The sequence below is a fragment of the Microtus oregoni genome, unplaced genomic scaffold, assembly GCF_018167655.1.
Source record: "Microtus oregoni isolate MIOR12 unplaced genomic scaffold, Mior012 000007F_ref0000211, whole genome shotgun sequence".
Taxonomy (NCBI): Eukaryota; Metazoa; Chordata; class Mammalia; order Rodentia; family Cricetidae; genus Microtus; species Microtus oregoni.
This window is the reverse complement of record NW_024543066.1, coordinates 41,980,639-41,999,621: the sequence shown is the minus strand read 5'-3', so window position 1 is coordinate 41,999,621 and position 18,983 is coordinate 41,980,639. Positions and strand designations below refer to the sequence as shown.

General features: G+C 52.1%; 1 protein-coding gene across 2 annotated transcripts; it reads right to left on the bottom strand.

Annotated features, from left to right (window-relative positions):
* Aars2 (alanyl-tRNA synthetase 2, mitochondrial) lies at window positions 1-13,533 on the bottom strand. Of its 2 annotated transcripts, XM_041655752.1 has the most exons (22): window positions 13,300-13,533; window positions 12,564-12,755; window positions 11,644-11,789; window positions 11,251-11,418; window positions 10,649-10,793; window positions 5,962-6,107; window positions 5,687-5,795; window positions 5,311-5,349; window positions 5,122-5,233; window positions 4,629-4,762; window positions 4,113-4,257; window positions 3,706-3,878; window positions 3,475-3,588; window positions 3,250-3,390; window positions 2,844-2,981; window positions 2,654-2,763; window positions 2,426-2,534; window positions 2,025-2,147; window positions 1,716-1,826; window positions 1,141-1,224; window positions 904-1,014; window positions 2-524 (listed from the first exon to the last, which is right to left on the bottom strand). In XM_041655752.1, the coding sequence occupies exons 1-22, from the start codon at window positions 13,525-13,527 to the stop codon at window positions 360-362; spliced, it is 2,943 nt and encodes a 980-aa protein (XP_041511686.1). In that variant the 5' UTR covers window positions 13,528-13,533; the 3' UTR covers window positions 2-359. The 2 variants fall into 2 exon arrangements, with proteins under 2 accessions (XP_041511688.1, XP_041511686.1); XM_041655754.1 differs by lacking the exon at window positions 904-1,014 and having other exon boundaries at window positions 1-524.
* Window positions 13,534-18,983: the final 5,450 nt, after the last annotated feature.

The window sequence follows — 18,983 nt, the reverse complement described above, 5'->3', positions numbered from 1 at the left end:
AACTCTGGTTGGCCTGGAACTCACATAGATCCGCCTGCTTCTGCCTCCCAAATGCTGGGATTAAAGGTCTGCTGGAACAAGTGCTCTTAACCACTGAGCCAACCCTCCAGCCTGGTGAAACACTTTTAATAGGCACTCTTAGCTACAAGAGCCTAGATCTTCATATTGTTGGGGTTGCTGCTTCTCAGTTCACACTGGTTTCCTTGAGTCTCCTGGTGTGAAGTGGCCCAGGTGCCCTTCTTCGGCTCAGGTACCTGGCTTCCAGCTGCTGCCCCTGTGCCTCAGCCTCAGGAAGGCCATGTGGTTCCCTGCCGGCTCCAGATGCTTGTCTCATTCCTTTGGGTCCTGGGTGGGCCTGGTCAGAGCTGGTTGAGTGCGTAATCCCGGGCTGTCCCGAGGGCAGCCTCCAGGTCAGCAGTGTGTCCAGTCCCCTGGGCGATCATGCGAGAGCCCCAAGCCTTGCCTCCCATGTGGCTGCACACAGCCAGTGCCCAGGCTTCTGCTGTGAAGGTGGGCGTGGCACCCTGGGGAGAGAATCAGGAGGGGAAGCCATGTGGAGCAGTCCCCTGTCACTATCCGTTCAGCAGACCCTAGGGACTGTAGTCGCCAGGCTGAGCACGGGGCAGGGGCACCTGGTGAGGCGGTAAGGAAAGGACTGGACTGGGAATGTGTGCGGAAGTGATGAGCGCCCGGGACTTACTTGCAAGGAACTGAGGCCTAAGAGGTAGGTGACTAAGAAACCTCACAATGCCTTCTGGGAAGGGGGAGGGGGTGGCTTCGGGGACAAGGAGAGATCACTCTATTCCTGTCATAGGTTATATTCTCCTACCCTAGATCTCCTGCTTGGAAGGAATAAGAGTTGGAACCAGAGTGAGTTAGGGTGGGCCCTTGGGACCCCCTCACCTGGGCCACCTGGCAGGCACACAGGACACTGCCAGTGGGCTGGGGGCTGAGCAGCAGCACAGACATGCTGGGGGCTTTCTCACACAGCTGCCGTACCACCTTTACCAGCACCTGCGTGAGGAGACAGAGCGATCTACCCTTCCCCAGATGCCCCGGCAGGACTCGGTCTTCCGCAAGCCCCAGGCAGTCATCCTCCTGCCTTTACCCCACCGCCCCAGGCCCTCCCAGGGTACTCACCGAGAGGGACTCAACAGAGACAGTGTCCACAATCAGAGGCCCCTCCGAGTGCCGTTTCAACAGCTCCTGGGATTTCTCTGCAGCCTGTGGGGCAGGAAGAGCAGCAGAGGGGTCGAGCACTGATATTCTGCTTCTGAACCGAGACCTGTCTAGCAGCCCCTTCCTTCCCATGCTTTCTGTTAACAGCGGTGGCAGGGCCCTGCCTGGCTTGACCTGTTTTCCTGGGTTCCATCTGTGACCTTCTGCAATGGCCTTACCAGTTCTATTTTGTTATAGGGCCTTTAAAAGTTGCTGAAGGAGAGAAGAGGAAGGCCAGATGGCACAGATGGACTGGGAGGGGACTAGGAACTGACAGGCAAGGAGCAATTAGGCTAACTGGCATTCGAGTAGGGAGGCTGCCTATGGGAAGGGCTGGGGGAGAGCTACGGTCGGGCAGAGGTGGTGATGGTTTGGTGATACGGTGCCCAGTAGCAGATCAAGTAGGAAGCTGCCCCTGACTCCTATCCCAGTTCTGGCAGCTTCTTGGATTGGTGCGGTGATGTCGGAGTAAAAGGCACGGCTGCCCCTTCTCTCACCTGGCCCTTCTCCAGTTTCCGGATGGCAGTGTTGGCACGGCGCTGTAGCGTCTTCAGTGTGGTCTGCAGCTCCTGCCGCTGCCACTGAGGCATCACAGCTGAGTCTATGACCTATGGCCAGAGCTGTGTGTCACCCTTGCCAGAGCTTCAGAGAGAGGACTGACAGAGCCTGGGCAGACGCCATACCCACCCTGAAGACAAACGTGGGCCAGCTGGAAGGCTGGAGAGGGACGGGAAGGATCCGGGAAAGTATGGGGAAGGAACAGGGCCGGCGGAAGGTAGGGAGTCCAGTGGTGAGGGTGGTCTGACCTCAGTGAGACGTCCTATGTCCTTAGATAGCCGATGAGCCTCTGGCAGGTCCCCGCTGCCCCGACTTAGCCGCTCCCTGGCTGCTTCCACTTCCTGAGACAGGCTCTGGCCCACCTCTCGGGCCTATGGGAGGCGCAAGAAAGTGAAGGCTCCCAGACTTGCCCTACCCGCTCCCAGGACAGGGTCTCGTATCTCACTGCAATCAGGGCCATGTTAGAAATGTTGACCAGCAGGGACACCAGCCCTACGTGAGCAGTGGCTAGCATTGCTACAGCACAGCAGTGTGTGTATAGGGAGGGATGCTGGCTACAGCACTGGGCGTGCCCGAGCCTGAGTGTCAGCTGTGTGTCTGTCCCTCACTCCCCACAGCCACAGGTCTCTAGGACTTCGAGCACTCTAACCTGTTGGGCCTGCTCCCCAGTGATGGCCAGTAGGCGAGTGATACCCTTGACCAGCTGCCGATCCCCAATGATCACCAGGTCCCCCACAGCCCCAGTACGTAGCAGGTGCCTATAAAGAAGGTGGAGAAAGGGGTAATGATGGAGAGAAAGAATGGAGAAGTCTGAGCCCAAAGCAAGGCAGGTGGTGACGACCCAGGGTCCCAGGACAGGGTGGGAAGAGTGACTCACGTCCCACAGCAGAGCTCCACCGAAGTCTGCAGTGCATGCTGGGAGGCTGGTGCCAGTGCATGGGCCACGGGAATGCCCACTGAAACCACCCGCACAGGGTCTGGGTACACCTGAGGTGAAGGCAGGACAAGGGCTCTTAGCTGCCTGCGAAGGGCAGGGAAGCCCTCTGGGGTCACCCTCTACCGCTCACCTCATCTAGTGAGCGAAGGCCGGGGATATGGGCGGTGTGTGCCAGGGGTACCTCCTCCATATACACAGTCTTATCCTGCCCCACAGCCTCCTGAACGTAGCTCTCTACTGTCCGGAGCTGCTCTGTGGTCAGTGGGGCCTGGGGGTGGCGCAAGGGAACAAAACAACAGGTGTGGGTAGGGTAACTGCTTCTGCCCATGAAAGGGGAAAAGGTGTTCCCACTGAGAACAAGGACGGTGAGGAGTGGCCAGAGGTGACGGGTCATGTCAGGAGTAGAGGGGACTGGCTGAGGTGAGGTTCCACAGGACAGATGGTAGTGCTGACCCAGGCGCTGGGGCCAGTCTACCCACCTCCTGTCTGTCTTGCAGCATGCCATTTCCCATAATGCCTCTCTGTGCCCAGCTTACCTGGGTAGCCACATCAAAGCGGAGCCGCTCAGGGTTGAGATGGGAGCCCCGCTGCTCGGTGGAGGGCCCGAGGGTCTGCCGAAGTGCCCAGCTCAGCAGGTGGGTGGCTGTGTGCTTCACCATGCATCCCATTCGCCAAGCCTGGAACACTTTTGTCACCCAGGGTCCTGGGTGAGGGTGGGAGTGGGGAGGGAGGGGGAGCGGCTGGGGTGGGGGGGCTCTTACCTTATCCACATACAGCTGCACTTGGTCCCCCACCTGCAAGCACTCGGGGGCCATGGCCTCATGCAGGATGAAGCCCCCACAGGCCTGTGCTCGGGCCACAGGGAACAGTACATCCTGGGGAGAACAAGACCAAGGTGTCACAGTGATTGCCTGCAGTCATCCCTCCACTTGGATGTCCCCAGCCTCGCTTTTGCCTCCCACAGAAATCAGGCCCAAGTACTGGATGCTCACCTGCTGCCCTGTACGAACAAGGTAGCCACGGTCTGAAGCCTGACCCCCTTGTTCGGCGTAGAAGTTGGTTCTGTCCAACAGGAGGCCACAGCGCTGGCCTGCCCCCACAGAGGTCACCTTTGTTCCATCCTCTGAATACAGCTGTAGCACTTGGGCCTCACAGAGGCCAAATTCTGCCAGAGGCATAGGGATTATCAGTGTTAGGGCCTGGGATGTGACAGGTTTGGAATCTGAGGGAAAGGCATTTGACTTTGGAGGGTGAACTAGGGAAGGCGTTTCCAAATGAAAGAGGCAGTGACCCCTGCTGGTCACTCTGGGGAGTGCAGGAGGCTGGTGACTACCACGCCTTTCCTTTCCAGTCAAGGTCAGGTAAGCTTGAGACTACCTGCTAGGGTCTAGGCTCTCACCATAATCCCCGTTTGGTCGCAGAGAGTAGTTATACTTAGGGCTGTCATCAGTTGGGGGTACCCCATGACTGCGCAGCTCCTCCAGTGCGTGGACATCAAGACACAGTCCTTCCTCCTGAACTGGCTCTGCCTGCTGGGCCCGGTGCTGCAGGACAAGTGTGTGTGTGTGTGTGTGTGTGTGTGCGCGCGCACACACAGTGTGTGGGGGGGGGAAGGGGGGAAAGGGGGAAAGCCTGCATTTGGGCACTTTGGGAGCAGACCTCCTAGCCCACAACCACTCCTGGGGAGCCCCTCTAGGACACTGTGTTGGCCTCCTCTCTTCTGCTCTTGTTTGGTCCCTGGGGCTGATGTTCCTCTCTATGGACTAAGTGGGGCTGAGGCTCTGTCCCCTCTCCCGTTGAGATGATAGGACAGACCCCACCTCAGCTTCCAATTCAATGCCTAACTATAAATCTTGCCTCAGTTCAGGGCTGAGAGAGGGACAGCTGGGTTACCACAGGGTCCAGCAGTCTGTACCTGAGCCTCCTTCTGGGCTAGTTCCTCCAGTCCTGCTGCGTCCAGCTGCACCCCTTTCTCCTCCAGCATTAGTTCCACCAGATCCAGGGGAATCCCCAGGTTCCCAGCCAGTGACAATGACCAGGCTACCTCAGCTGAGGAAAGAGAAGCAGAATGTTGAGGATGGGGGAGGAATGAGCACGCGGGCTCAGGCTTTCTCCACCACACACAGTCCGCCAGTGCCCCCGACCCCCATACTAGGTCCTCTCAGGTGAGGAGCCACCTTCAAGCTTCAGGCTCCACGGTCAGACAAAGGGAGCCTAACAGTTTAAGTGTGAAGCTGACATGGGAGACAAGGGATGGGAGGCGGACCTGGATGGACAGTTAGGAGAGGGGGTGGCCGGGCAGGGCTTCTGTCGTGGGCAGGCCAAGCACCTGAGAGAAACTTCTAGGCCCCTGGCGGGTTGAAAGCTGCTGCCTTTGTGTCTCTGCTTTAGCAAGGCTCCCAGCTCACCAGGGAACAAATCAGAAGGCCCCAAGCGCTTCACGGTGCGATCAATGATCCGCCGGCCTCGCTGCAGAGAGGCTAGGAAGGCTGCCTCATCCTCGGACACCAGGCTGGCTATCTGAACCAAGGCAGGGCAAAGTGGAGCTGTGTTTCCTTGGAAACAGGCAGCCCCTGCCTCCCCAAGCGAGTCAGTACCTGGACTGAGTTCTTCTGGAGTTCTGGGTAAGCAATTCCCTAGGGTGGAGGAGAATGTGGAGGTGAACAGCCTACCCTTCCTCCCTACCCCGGCATCAAGGGACACCTGCCCGGGAGGCTAAGATGCTCTGAGAACTGGAGAACTCAAACAGGGAAGTGGTTTCCCGGGGGGGGGGGGGGGCAGGCATACAAGTGGAAGGGAACCCCACAGTCAAAGGATTCTTCCAAGGTCTCTGCTTTTCATGAGCAAGAGCAGCCTTCTCAGCCTCCTTGATGCAGTGCAGGACTGGACAGTGAGGGTGGAGCATGTCAGGGCTCAGTGGTAGGCTCCCAAGGGCCCAGGAGGCATACAGAAAGGAGGAAACTCTGCACTTACCAATGTCTCCACTACCACTGGCACCAGGCTGCCCAGAAAGCCAGGCGGGGCCCGCAAGACCTCTGTGGAGAAGCGTACAGCTCGGCGGAGAATCCGGCGAAGGACTAGCCTAGGGGGGTTCACAGCCCAGGTATGAACTCCTAGGATCATCCGAGCAGCAAAACGGGGAGTGGGTGCTTGCCCTATGCCTTCTGAGTGCTCGACCTCTCTTCCCCTTCCCCTTCCCCTCCCTCCTAAACCTACCACCCTCGCAGCACCTGCCCTTCCAGACTCACGGGGCACCTGACATCCCTGGGGAGACACCATCAGCAATGCAGACACTGAGTGTGCGGATGTGATCGGCCACGACTCGGTAGGCTGTGTCTATGCGTCCCTCATCAGCTGCCCCTACCCGGCCAGAGTAAGGGGGCACCCCACAGCCCTGAAAAGCAGGAAAACAGGCACAGCTGTTGCCCCTGCATGCACAGACAGGTGCCCGTCTCTGCCCTAAAACTGACCACATCAGAACAGAATCCAAGGATGGAGTCACGTGAGAATTCGGAGTGCCTATGAGAAAACCCAGGGGGCTGGAGAGATGGCTCAGAGGTTAAGAGCATTGTTTACTCTTCCAAAGGTCCTGAGTTCAATTCCCAGCAACCACATGGTGGCTCACAACCATCTGTAATGAGGTCTGGTGCCCTCTTCTGGCCTGCAGGCATACACATAGACAGAAAACCCAGGGAAAACAAGAGTCTTGTGACCCCAGTCTCTTCACAACACAGATCTGTCCTTGGTGTGGTCTCGTGCTCCTCCAGGTGTGGCAGACAGGAGCGAGTTCACTTCAGCTGTTATTTGTCTACCTCTGGAAAAACATGTTTTTGCCGTGTGTGTCTTGCCCTTGTGACTGTATACGTTATACAGTGTGACTCTCCTTAACCCTCCAAGTATAAATTGTCTGACGTTCTGAATAAAGTTGGCTACTGCATGAGGTTTTAGTCGGCCAGGTTCACACCACCAAAGAGAGTGGTAACGACACCCCTAATGGCATTCCCAACACTCAGGAGGCAGAGGCAGGTGGATCTCTGTTGAGTTTGAGGCCAGCCTGGTCTACAGAGCTACTTCCAGGACAGCCTGGACTATACAGAGAAAAACCCTATTTCAAAAAACCAAAACCCCTAAAACCAAACAAACATAACAGCCTTCTGGAAAAGCCATGGTGGGCTAGGACTTGCTGGCCTGTGTGGGGTACATGCTGAGCTAAAAGGCCCACAGTGGCTATGGCCTGCTGAATTTCCACTGTGAGAGCAGAGGCATTCCTGGAGAACATGCCATCTGTGCCGGCTAGAATTATGTCACCCTGACACAAGCTAGAGTCGTTTTTGGAAAAAGGAACCACAACTGAGAAAACGCCCCACCATGGTGGTGAGGCTGTGGTGCATTTTCTTGGTTGATGACCAATGTGGGGGGTTCAGCTGACTGTGGGCAGAGCACTCCTGGGCTGGTGGTCCTGGGTCCTCTAAGAAAGCAGGCTGAACAAGCCACAGTGAGTGGCAATACGCAGTGAGCCTCTGCAGCCTTTGCTTTGTTCCTGCCCTGGCTTAACTAATGTGACTGATTGGAAGAAGAATCACAATAAACCCTCCCCCCTCCAAGCTGCTTGCGCTCAGAGTTTATCACAGCAATAGAAACCCCAAGACACCATCCAGCCTCTTTAGAGGGCACTATCACCCTTGTTTGCTTTACTATTTATTTATTCACTGAGACGGGGTCTTACTATGTGTCCCTGCCTGGCCTCGAATTTGCTATGCAGACCAAAGTGGTCTCAAATTCACAGGGATCCGCCTGCACATGCCTGGCCTCAATACTCGTTTTAAAGAAGAGGAAAAAGGGTTTGCGGATGTGGTTCAGTTGGTAAAATGCTTACCTAACATGCATGTAGCCCTGGCTCAACCCTCTAGCACCACATAAAACTGGGCATCGTAGGAAGATTTCAGTAATCCCAGAACTTGGGAGAGGCAGGAGGATCTCATATTCAAAGCCATCCTTGGTTACCTGGCAAGTTCAAAGCCAGCTTAGGATACATGAGACTGTCTCTTTAAAAAGAGAGAAGAACCCAGTGGTGGAGATAGTGGTGTGCGCCTTAGTCTCAGTACTCCCGAGGTAGAGGCAGGTGGATCTCTGAGTTCAAGGTCAGCCTGGTCTATAAAGCTGAGTTCCAGGACACCCAGGGCTACAAGAGAAACCTTGTCTCGAAATAATGAAAAAAAAAACAAACTGAGTTCGAGGCTAGCCTGGTCTAAAAGAGCAAGTTCCAGGACAGGCTCCAAAGCTACAGAGAAACCCTGTCTCAAAAAACCAAAAAAGAATGAAAAAAAAATCAACAAATAAAATTTAAAAAATAAAAGTAGCTAGGTGGTGGTGGCCTACAGAGCAAGTTCCAAGACAGGTTCCAAAGCTACACAGACAAACCCTATCTTGAAAAACCAACCAACCAAACCTAATCAATCAAACAAACAAACAGGTAAAGCTATGTGAGACCTCTAGTTCCTTAGGAGCAGACGTGAAATCTGGACCAGGCTGGTGGGACTCCATGCCTGCCTCTCTGATCATCCTAGAGGTAGGTCAGGGGCCAGGGAGAGGAGTGGGGGAAGCTGACTTACACGTACTTAAATGTGCCCTGTGGGCCACTTGATCTGCATAGCTCCAAACATACTCTAGTGCAGGCTTGTGTAGAGGTCCTGCCACCCACTACGCTGCTGCTTAAGCCACTCCTCCAACCCCACCCACTGATGGATCTTCTCCTTTGACCTCTGTGTCATCAATCTGCCACCACCCAAGCTGCACCCCCCCCCCCCCCCCCCCCCGGCTTTGGCCTGGATTGATAGAGAAGCGGCTTTCTGGCTTTCACTGTCTTCTGGTCCCAGTTCATCGTCCACACAGCAACAGCACTGCCCTTATGGGAGTGCGTGGCAGATCCCGCATCCCCTCCACCTGGGCTTTTCTGTGCATGCGCAGAATAAAAGCTCTCTTTGGACTTCAGGACCCACAAGATGGGACCCTTGCTACCGTCTTTGCAGGAAACTATTTGTAAAAATGTCCTTTCTCTGAGCACAGGCCACTGCCATAGGACTCTAAAGCCGCTTCCCATCGGCAGATAGCATCATTTCCCCATCTCTGGTGTGGAGGTGTGTACCTGTCATTCCAGCACTTAAGGAGGTAAAAGCAAGGGAATCAGGAGTTCAAGGTCATCTCTGGCTACACAGAGGTCCCAGCTCAAAAAGATAAAGAACACAAGGAAGGACCCTTCTACAGTCTGCCCTCCTTCTTGGAACCCTGCTGGGCTGAAAACAAGCCTGCGCTGAGCCAGCCTCTAGATGACAGCAGACACGTGGCTTAGCCGCCCCTACTGTCCCAAACTAACAGCCAACCAGTCCTAGAAGTAGAGCTGCCTTATGGCCAACCACAGATGTCTAGATGAGCTCACACAAGACCAAAAGGATGACCCAGAAAAGCTGGCCTGGCCTGTGCCAATGCCCACAGACTCCTGGACAGGGTCGCATTGCCGCCTTATAGCACCGGTGTACCCAAAGCAAAAGCTCTCTGGCCCCACCCACATCACACAGGATTCTACGGCAGCTACCTGACTGTCTTTCTTGTCTTCCTGAAAGGCAGAAACTATTAAAAGGGCCCGGAAAGGGGAAGAAGGCCCCTAGCCAGGGATCTAGTTTGTATTTCCTGTCGGTTGAGAGTACAACTGATAAAAGTGAAGCCATCCAGAGATAGTGCTTGGCTTCCTAAACCTTTTCAAACAAGGCTGTTAAAAGCCACACGCTAGGGGCTGGAGAGGGGACTCAACAGTTAGGAGCACTTGCTGCTTTTCCTGACGACCTGAGTTCCTTGTGATCTGATGCCCAGCCTTCTTCTGGCTTCTGTAGGTACCTTCACACACACACACACTTAAAACAAAAACCACAACAAACTATGTTAATTTGGAGCTAGGATATATAAATATTTGTGACTGTAAATTTTACTTTATTAGCACACTTATCTCATCCTTAAATGTATACAAGGTGCTTCAGAAAACCACCTTACAATTTCATCTGCAGAAGGAATTCTTGGAGAAAAATAAATAAACCAGTTTATATTTTACATTTGATTGATCTTTAAACCTTGTTGCAAATGACATCCTTTCAGAAATATAACTTAGAAAACCACAGCCACAAATACAGCCACTGTGAAGGCACTGAAACGCAGCTCTCTTAAGAAGCTTGCATGCATGTTTTGAGTGTATTTCTCCTCTCTATCTCCATCTAAATACTCAAACTCACTCTGCTTCCCTCTGACCTCCTGTGATGCAGTCAAGGATCCTGCTTTATCTGGGTGGAGGTCCTAAGGGGGCAGTGCTGGATTGCATCTCCTCGCCTTTGCCTTTGCTGACAATGCCGTATGTCAAGCATTTCCTGCCATGGCACCCACTGCCATCTGTCTGGAATAAGCTTTCTGTACTGACTCTTTCAGGGTCTAGATCTAAGGTCATCTCCCTGGCAAGTCGTCTTGGACAAGTGGTCTAAGGTCCTCTGTAACACCTCAACCAGCGGCTATTTGCAATGCTTGTTGCCTGCCTAGGGTCTGTGAGCTACGATCTTGTTCTTTCACGCACTGATTTATTGTCTGCCACTCACTCATGCTTGAAGGTGATCTCCATTTCTACTTTGATCCTCTGTACCAAGCATAAAGATTTGGATTAGTGGGCTAGTCAAGCCATGCCCTTCTGCACAGCTTCTTTATTTCAGCCACCTTAAAGAAAAAGGCAAGCCCCTGCCAAAAGCCAAGGATACACCGTGTCAAAGAAGGCAGAGATGGTTCCTAAAGATGACAGCCAAGGTTGTCATCTGGACCACAGCCCCCCTACACACACACACACACACACACACACACACACACACACACACAGCGACGGGGCAGAGGCAGAGGTGCGCTCACCTGGTGGATGGCACTGAGCAATGGCGAGAAGAGGTCTGTGTCATAGGTGGACCGCTTGCCCTGCAGCACAGCTACCAGCCTTTCCAGGCCCATTCCCGTGTCCACGTGCCGCTGGGGCAGCGGGTGCAGGCGTCCATCTGCCTCTCTGGCCAGGGAAAAGGTGCAAGGTGAGGCCAGTTGGGTCTGACAGGTATGAGGCAGTTGCTCAGGTTCAGCAGAAACCTGAGGACCCAGGGGCTGAGGGTAGCAGGAACCTGCAGGACAATGTCCTAGTCCCCTCCCGACACAAATGAAGATGATGACGGCTTGGAGTCCTATCCTTTCTTAAAAGGGTTAACTCCATCCTTATTCTTGCTTGGGCCCTTGTCTGGACCCCGGCTGCCTACTAAGCCAGATTCGTTGTCTTAGAGAGGCATGTCAAAACACGTTAGAAGAAAATCTCAGTGATCACTAAATCCAACTCCACTATATGACAAGAGGCCAGAGAGCAGCAACCACCAGTTGAAACTGTCATGGACAAGGACTAGAATTAGGTCAGTTTCTATTTTAAAAAGAGCAAGTGAGCTCAGCTAGGAACTAACGGTATCTTCTCTAACCATTACCTGTTGTGCTGCATGAAGACCAGATTCCAAAGCTCCACCAGCTGAGGGGCTCCCACTCCCCCAGCCAGGTCATAGTGGATCTCAGTACAGGGCCCACAGGGCCCAGTGTCTCCCATCTCCCAGAAGTTCTCCTGGAGTCCAAAGGAAAGCACGCGACTGGCAGGCACTCTGGGGAGAAAGCCAGAGAAGTGCTGAAGTGCTGGGAGATGGGCATGCTTACAAGTCAGCACCTCCTCTGCTATGACAGCTCTTAGCCAAGTCCAGCTCAGGAAGAAGGGGTCCCAGGGCTGAACCACAGCATGCTCACACATGCTCAACTCAGGAATTTGTACTGATAGTCTGCTTTCCAGTCTTCCCATTGCCTGGGGCGGACAGACGAAGGTGTTAACTTACCCCAAGCTGAGCCAGATGTCTCTGGTCTCCAGGTCCGGCTCCAGCCCTGTCTTGGAGTCACCACCGAAGTAGGAGACCCATAACCTGTCCTCAGGGATCCCATAGACCTGAGTCAGCAGTTCCCAGGCCATGCTACATGCCTCTTCCTGCAGGGGAAAGCAGGGTGGAGTCTCCGTGAGACCATCTGAGTTCAGGGACCAAAGACAAAACCATTCTCACTACCCACCCTATTTTCAGACCGAGACGTGGCCATTTCAGCCTTGAGTTCTTTCTGCCCAGAGAGTGTCTCCGCTCTTACAAAGTCCACCCACCTGACCTGGGGACTTTATATCCAGTGACCATCCCAGCACTGCTGTCTGGCCATCTGTTCGTGTAACTGTCACGCAGCCATCAGGCAGGAGCCACAGTCCCTTTCTTCAACCAGGGAAGTGAGCTACACTCCTTCCTGTTGTATGTCTCTGTGTGTGTACACGTGCGTCAGGTGTGGGTATGTACATGTGAAACTGCAAGGACAGCTATGGGTGACTGTACTCAGGTCCCTTCCACTTTTTGCTTCAAACAGGGTCTTTCACATTACTTTAGAATGCAGGCCAGACTAGCTTGCCTCCTGTGGACTCCCAAGGATCCTTTTGTCTCCACCTCCCATTTGGAGGCTCCAGAATTATAGGCGCACACTACTGGCCTTGACTTTTTTTTTTTTTTGATTTTTGAGACAGGGTTTCTCTGTAGCTTTTTGGTTCCTGTCTTGGAACTAGCTCTTGTAGACCAAGCTGGCCTCGAACTCACAGAGATCTGCCTGCCTCTGCCTCCCGAGTGCTGGGATTAAAGGCGTGTGCCACCACCGCCCGGCTTTGGTCTTCACTTTTTATGTGCGTCCTGGGGGGGATCTACAAGCACAGCACAGCTCCCTGGAAACTCACCTTGAAATAGTCGCCCCCAAAAGCCCAGTTGCCAAGCATCTCAAAGAAGGTGTGATGCGAGAGATCTCGGCCCACATCCTCCAGGTCATTGTGGCGTCCTCCGGCCCTCACGCATTTCTGACTGTTAGCCACACGCCGGAAACCTGCCATCTCACTTCGTGGATCCACTGTGCCCAGGAAGATGGGCTTGAACTAGAAGCACATAAAAGTAGGGGAGGGGACTCCTCAGTAGAAGGTTAAGAGGGAGTGATGAAGATGGTTGTTCAAACTCAAGGCTATTTGTGACCCCAAGGGGGCAAAGTGGTCTTTGCCCGGGGCCTCCCAGGAGCTCAGGCAGGCATCTCTGGTGTGTGTAAAGCAGAGAAGGGGTACATAAAACCAAACCAAAGACCTCAGCCTAGTAAAGGTGGCAAAATTTACAGATAAGAAGTGGTTAGCCAGAGTCAAAGAACATAGCAAGCGTGCAATAAACACCTGCATAACGGATGAGTTATATTTATTTAAATAGTCTTCCACTCGGAGCCTGACCCTCGCGGCTCCACATCTGCTGTCCAGGGATAATAAATTTAATTTCTCCCCACAAGTCTCCAAATTAATTTCCCAAGCCCTACCTGGGCCCCTAATCATTTCACCCAGTGCCTCATCCACAGGCGCTCTGAGTTCCGCCCAATCCTGAAGCTCCTTTCTCAGGCAAACCCCCGAGCTCCGCCCCCGATCGGTGAGGCCCCGCCCCTACCTGGTTCATGCCGGCATTGACGAAAAGCAGGCTGTGGTCGCCGCGCGGCCTCACGGAAGCGGAGGGCACCAGCCGGTGGCCATGGCGATCCCGGAAGAAGCTCAGGAAGGCGTCTCTCACGGCCGCTCCGTGGAGTGGACGGGCCTCGGTGGAGAACTGCTGCCATTGGCACGACCTCCCGATGGCTCGCCGCAGCCTCCCGGCTGCAGCAGCCACCGACGCCGCCATCTTAGCTCCGGGCAGCGGCTTCGCGGGGGCAAAGAGTAACGCGTGAAAGGAAGCCTAGTGTTGCCTACAGCGGCCCCTGGCGGATGGAAGACTTAGGAGCAAGCCTCCATTTCTGGTGGAAGTGATTCTGCAAGGACACCCTCTATCTACCCCACCCCACCCTCCGCGTGCTGTACAACATACCGTTTTGCACATAGTAGTCCTTTAATACATCCAGTATTAAACCGATATTCATAAAAGGATCATTATGTGGCTTTATTTTGAACGTTAGACAAGATTACCACAATGCCTCAGCTCCCAAAGTCTATACTCTGGTAGTAACAGTTGTTTTGTTATTGGTTTTGTTGAGTTGTAGTGAACAGGTGTGGATGCAGTTCCGTGTGATTTGTGCTGTTCTAGGCCGGAGAGTGCCAAGGGATCACGGGTATTCAAGATTCAACTGGTCAATAAGTACAGAACTCTGCCTAAGTGCCAAGCACTGCTCTAAGACTTGCCATTTCCTCCTCTGCCCCGGGTTTTGGAGAGAGCTACTTTGTCCTTAGGGACTGAGGCGGGCGCTTTGGAGCAGAAGTCTGGTGGAGACAGAAGCCAAACTGCATCTGCTGCATTGTTAATTGCTTAATGACATTTGGTCTTTTAATTTGCTCGGGGATGAGAGAATTCAGGTCGCCAGGTCAGGACAAAGCAGGTGGCTAAAAGCTGCAGGATGGCTTTCCAGAGGCCTCCCAAGGCCCGGAGGTTCTGTGTGTTTGCCGAGGGTGAAGGATACCTGTCCCCCGGGCCCAGTGCCCTTGACTTCCTTTCCATAGCGACAGCAGTAACTGAGACACCCACAGGCCTTGTGGGGGAAGCTAGACAGCTCAAGGCTTCTCGGGACCTTGGCCTTTAAGCAGATCTGGAGAGAGAAAGGAATTTTCCAAAGTTAAGACCCAATGGAGGAAACAGAACTGAGGTCTTTGTGGTCAAGAGGACGGCCTTGGCCACCCAGGGGGCTCTTTGGGCCATCAGTCTTTCTGTGATTTGCGTCTTTTGAAGGACAGTTTCCTAGCTGGGAAAGCTTAGTCTATTTTGGACTTGAGTTTCTGTAGTGGTAGTGAATTCTGGCGAGAAGGTCAGATCTACCCCGTGCTCCTCCGTTTTTCTCCCTTTTTCTTTCTTTCTTTCTTTCTTTCTTTTTTTTTTTTTGTGTAGGTTAAAGGTATTGTTTTGGTTTCCCCCAGTGTTTTTGGAATAGGTGGGGATTTCTGAGATTGGTGACCTTGAAAAAGACTGAGATTCCTTCCAGGAGACTGGTTTTTCCGGAAGGAGTAGCTCCTCAGGCTGGTTCTGATTTACCCACACTCACTGTAGGAGGGAATCTGTAAAATTTTAGAATTATCTTTTTTTTTTTTGTGCTGGCATAATGGCTTGTACCTTTAATCCCAGCACTGGAGAGGCATAGGTAGGTGGATCTCTGTGAGTTCACGACCAGCCTAGTCTACATACAGAGTTCCAGGCTATTCAATGACCTACACAGAGAGACCAGATCCTGTCTCACATTAAAAAAAAAATAGCTTTATTGGTGAATGAAAAAAAGAAATAAAAAGGAAGACCTAGCTATGGTGGAGGAAAAAGTTCATTATAGACATGAGGGAAAGCATAGTCAGAGGCAAGGACATCTGGGAGAGTCCAGAGAGAGCAGGACCCTGTGCCTGGCCGTGTGAGGAGAGAGGGAGGGGAGAGAGGAGACCAGGAGACCAGGAGACCAGGAGACCATGAGGCCCGGAGAGTAAAGGATAGACAAAAAGGACCAGATAAACAAAATGGCTGGATTATATAGGAAAGGGGAACGGGGAGGGGGGTGTTGGGTCCGCAGCCCAAACCCTGGACTGGAGAAGTTTAAGATATTGGGTGGGATATACAGGTAGGGACTGAGGATGCTGGGAGAACCTGGAGGGCAGGGTCTACTTTGATATGTTAAATAGACACCTCAGTTAGATATTTGTCCCAGATTTGAAACCTAATAATTGGGCCTTACCTAGCATTTAATGAAGCCCTGGGTTCCCCCACCAGCACTATATAAATTGGACACGGTGAGACACACCTGTAATTCCAGCCCTCCAGAGGTAGATGCAGGAGGATGGGAGGTTCAAAGTCATCCTTGGTTACACAGACAGTGTGAGGCCAACCTGGGAGAAATATCCTGTCTCAACAAGTAAAGAAAAAAATAATCCCCCTCCTCCCCAAGACAGGGTTTCTTTGTGTGGCCCTAGCTGTTTTGGAACTCTCTTTGTAGACCAGGCTGACCTCGAACTCAGAGATCTGGCTGCCTCTGCCTCCTGAGTGCTGGGATTAAAGGTGTGCGCCACCACTGCCTGGCAAAAAATAATTTTACTGAAATAGAATTTAGGAATAGAATGGCAGATTGGTGGGCAAAGTACTTGCTATGCGAATGTGAAGGCTTGGGTTCAGATCCTCAGAATCCACGTAAAGCCAGGCACCTGGTGCGCACATCTCTTCAGTTGAGTTCTACATTGAGATGGGACCAGAAGCTCCTGGGGTCAGTAAAGTTACCCTGCCTCAGAGGCAGCAGGCAAGGCGCAACATCCTAGGTTATCCTCACACCTCCACACTGTGGATGTACGGTCATACGTGCACACTCATCACACACCCAAGAAAATTCACACACACATACAATCCACCCACAGAGTGAACAAAACTTTTATCATCTTCACTGCCACTGCCTTGGAAACCAACCTTGCATTCTTTGACCATTGCCCTCTGGTCCTTTGTTCCTTCTGAGCCCCAGGTAACCATTAATCAGTTTTTGTCATTATATAGATTTGATTACTGTGGACATTTCTGTCAATAGCTTCATTTATTTGTGGCCTTTTGTGGATGGCTTCTTTTTTAAAAAAAAGTTATTATTTTAAAAATTATTTGTACGTTCATGCAAGTGTGTGTGTGTGTGTGTGTGTGTGTGTGTGTGTGTATGCAAGTGAGTGCAGGTGCCTGTAGAGGTGTTGAATTTCCTTGGAGCTGGAGGAATTGCAGAGTGTAATGAGTCACCTGATGTAGATGCTGGGAACTGAATTCTGGTCTTCTGGAAGAGGCCACTGTAAAGACTAAAGTCCCACTTACTCAAGGACTGATAACTTCCGGGAACACTGAGGGCTGTTATTCTTGTAAAATAACAATTCACGTGATTTCACAAGGTTGGAGCCCCGCAGTGGTGGCGCACACCTTTAATCCCAGCACTCAGAAGATGGAGGCAGGAGGATCTCTGCAAATTCGAGGCCAACCTGGTCTACAGGAGCTAGTTCCAGGACAGGTCCCAAAGCTACAGAGAAACCCTGTCTCAAAAAACCAAAACAACAACAACAAACCCAAAAACAATGAACAAGGTTGGTTGCCCCAGCTGCACAGGCTGTTTGATCACACACAGGCACAAACGGAGGCACATACAGAGGCAGGTCTGTAGGAAGTACGTGTAGGAGGGGCATAGGCAAGAAGTATGTCAGGATGTGTGCTTGCCCCCACCTCCCATTGGATGAAGGCAGAAAGTACCATAGCCACAATGAGGACTACTGAGAACTCAAGAACAATGGCATGGGTTTTTGATCCTACTGCACGTACTGGCTTTCTGGGAGCCTAGGCAGTTTGGATGCTCACCTTACTAGACCTGGATGGAGGTGGGTGGTCCTTGGCCTTCCCACAGGGCAGGGAACCCTGATTGCTCTTTGGGCTGATGAGGGAGGGGGACTTGATGGAGGGAGGGGGAGGGAAATGGGAGGCAGTGGTGGGAAGGAGACAGAAATCTTTAATAAATAAATAAATAAATAAAATAAAAAGAAAGAAAGTGCCATAGCCTTGTGGGTTTTGGCTTTTATAGGCTCTTGACTGCCCTAATTCAGCACCATTTCTCTGGGGATCTCAGGTATGGACGCAGTCAGTGTCCCCCTTCCTGGTCAGCATTTAATAAAGCCTGCTTTCATTATATAATTCTGGAACTGGTCTTTGTCCCCACAATTCTCAGGTTTAACACACACTCCTAACTGCTGAGCTATTCTCCCAGCCCTCTTTCATTTAATGTTGTGAGGATTCATTAATGGGAGGCATGGATCATGGATCTGAGAAACGCATTTTTTATTGTTTCTATTTGAAGTAGGGTCTCCCCTCTTACTATTTTACCCTCGCTGTTAAAAGGTGATCATTCTCTTTTATTTGAATGTGGAGTTCTATGTGGTATTTCCTGGTGAAGCAAAGAGGTTGTCTAGGGCTGGGAATGCAGTTGTTTTGATTTGCCACTGTCACCTGAAGAGGAAGTTAAACCAAAGATCTGTACCTTCCCAAGATAGCTGGAGGTAGAGATTGCTTGTTAGGCTGGGAAGTTCCCGACCTGGGGATGTCTCTCGGGAGAACCACTCCACTGTCTTAGTATTATTTAGAGGAACTTCACTTTGTGGTTCAAAATGAAAATGTAGACTGTTCTGGTCATTCCCCAGCCGGAGCTTCATGAACACCACACTGGGTACTGCCTTCATGGTTGGTTAAAAAAAACGTGGGGCTTTTTCTTCTCAAGGGACTTCTCTTGCGCTGCCGCCTGACCTACTTATCTTGGAAGATTCAAAACATCCGTCTGTCCGTCCATCTTTGATACCTGTCCTTTCTGTTTCACTTGTTTAAAAGAAGTGACACCCTTGGCCTGGTGATGGAATGTGTCCTTTCTGATTTCCCCTTTGCTCTGAGAGCAGGAATACAAGGTCTGTCCTGCACTGATGGACAGAGCCAGAAGAGGGACTTTTCACCCTTAGAGCACCGTGAACCAGCTCTGAGAACTTCCTCTTAGAAAGGCCTGAGCGTTGAAAGCTCAGTCTCCAAGAGGCCTCTCGTGATGTATTTATCATGGAGTTGTCTCATCTTGGGTGTGAAATGAGTCTCCTAGCCTATGGCTAAGGTGAAGATGCTGGAGGCTGAAGCTTTATCTCTGTCGGTAAAGTCCTTGGCACGTGAGGACCTGGGTTTGGTCCCCAGACCCTCATAAAGTTCAGGGCATGGTGGCAAGTGCCTGTAATCCCCGTTCTGGGAAGGTGGGCAGGAAGCTCCCTGGGTGAGCCAGCCAGTTAGACTAGCCTATTTGGGTGATCTCTAGGTCCTGGAGTCTCAAAAAAAAGTATCTCCTGAGAAATAATACCCAAGGTTGACCTGTGGCTTCCAGTCAGGGGCACATACATGTACAGAGGCACACACACAGACATCACCTACACACACTGACTCCTACAAAAGTGCAGACACTGACTGGTTGGGTCTGGGATGAGTCTCAGAGGGAAGAGAAGTCATTGTTGCTTGGTTCTAGCAGGATCTTGCCTTTCTTTTTTCTTTGATAGATGTCTATCATCTATCTATCTTATCGATCATCTATCTGTCATCTATCCTGGTTTTCTTTTCTTTTGTTATTTTTTTGAGACAGGGTTTCT

What these genes read in the sequence shown, in the direction of transcription:
- Aars2 (XM_041655752.1), bottom strand. Translation starts at nt 13,527, where the DNA reads ATGGCGGCGTCGGTGGCTGCTGCAGCCGGGAGGCTGCGGCGAGCCATC. An exon ending in CTGGGGAGCAGGCCCAACAG is followed by an intron (nt 2,148 to 2,425) that starts GTTAGAGTGCTC and finishes CGCCTCCCATAG; the next exon opens with GCCCGAGAGGTGGGCCAGAG. An exon ending in GTGCCTGCCAGGTGGCCCAG is followed by an intron (nt 525 to 903) that starts GTGAGGGGGTCC and finishes TTCTCTCCCCAG; the next exon opens with GGTGCCACGCCCACCTTCAC.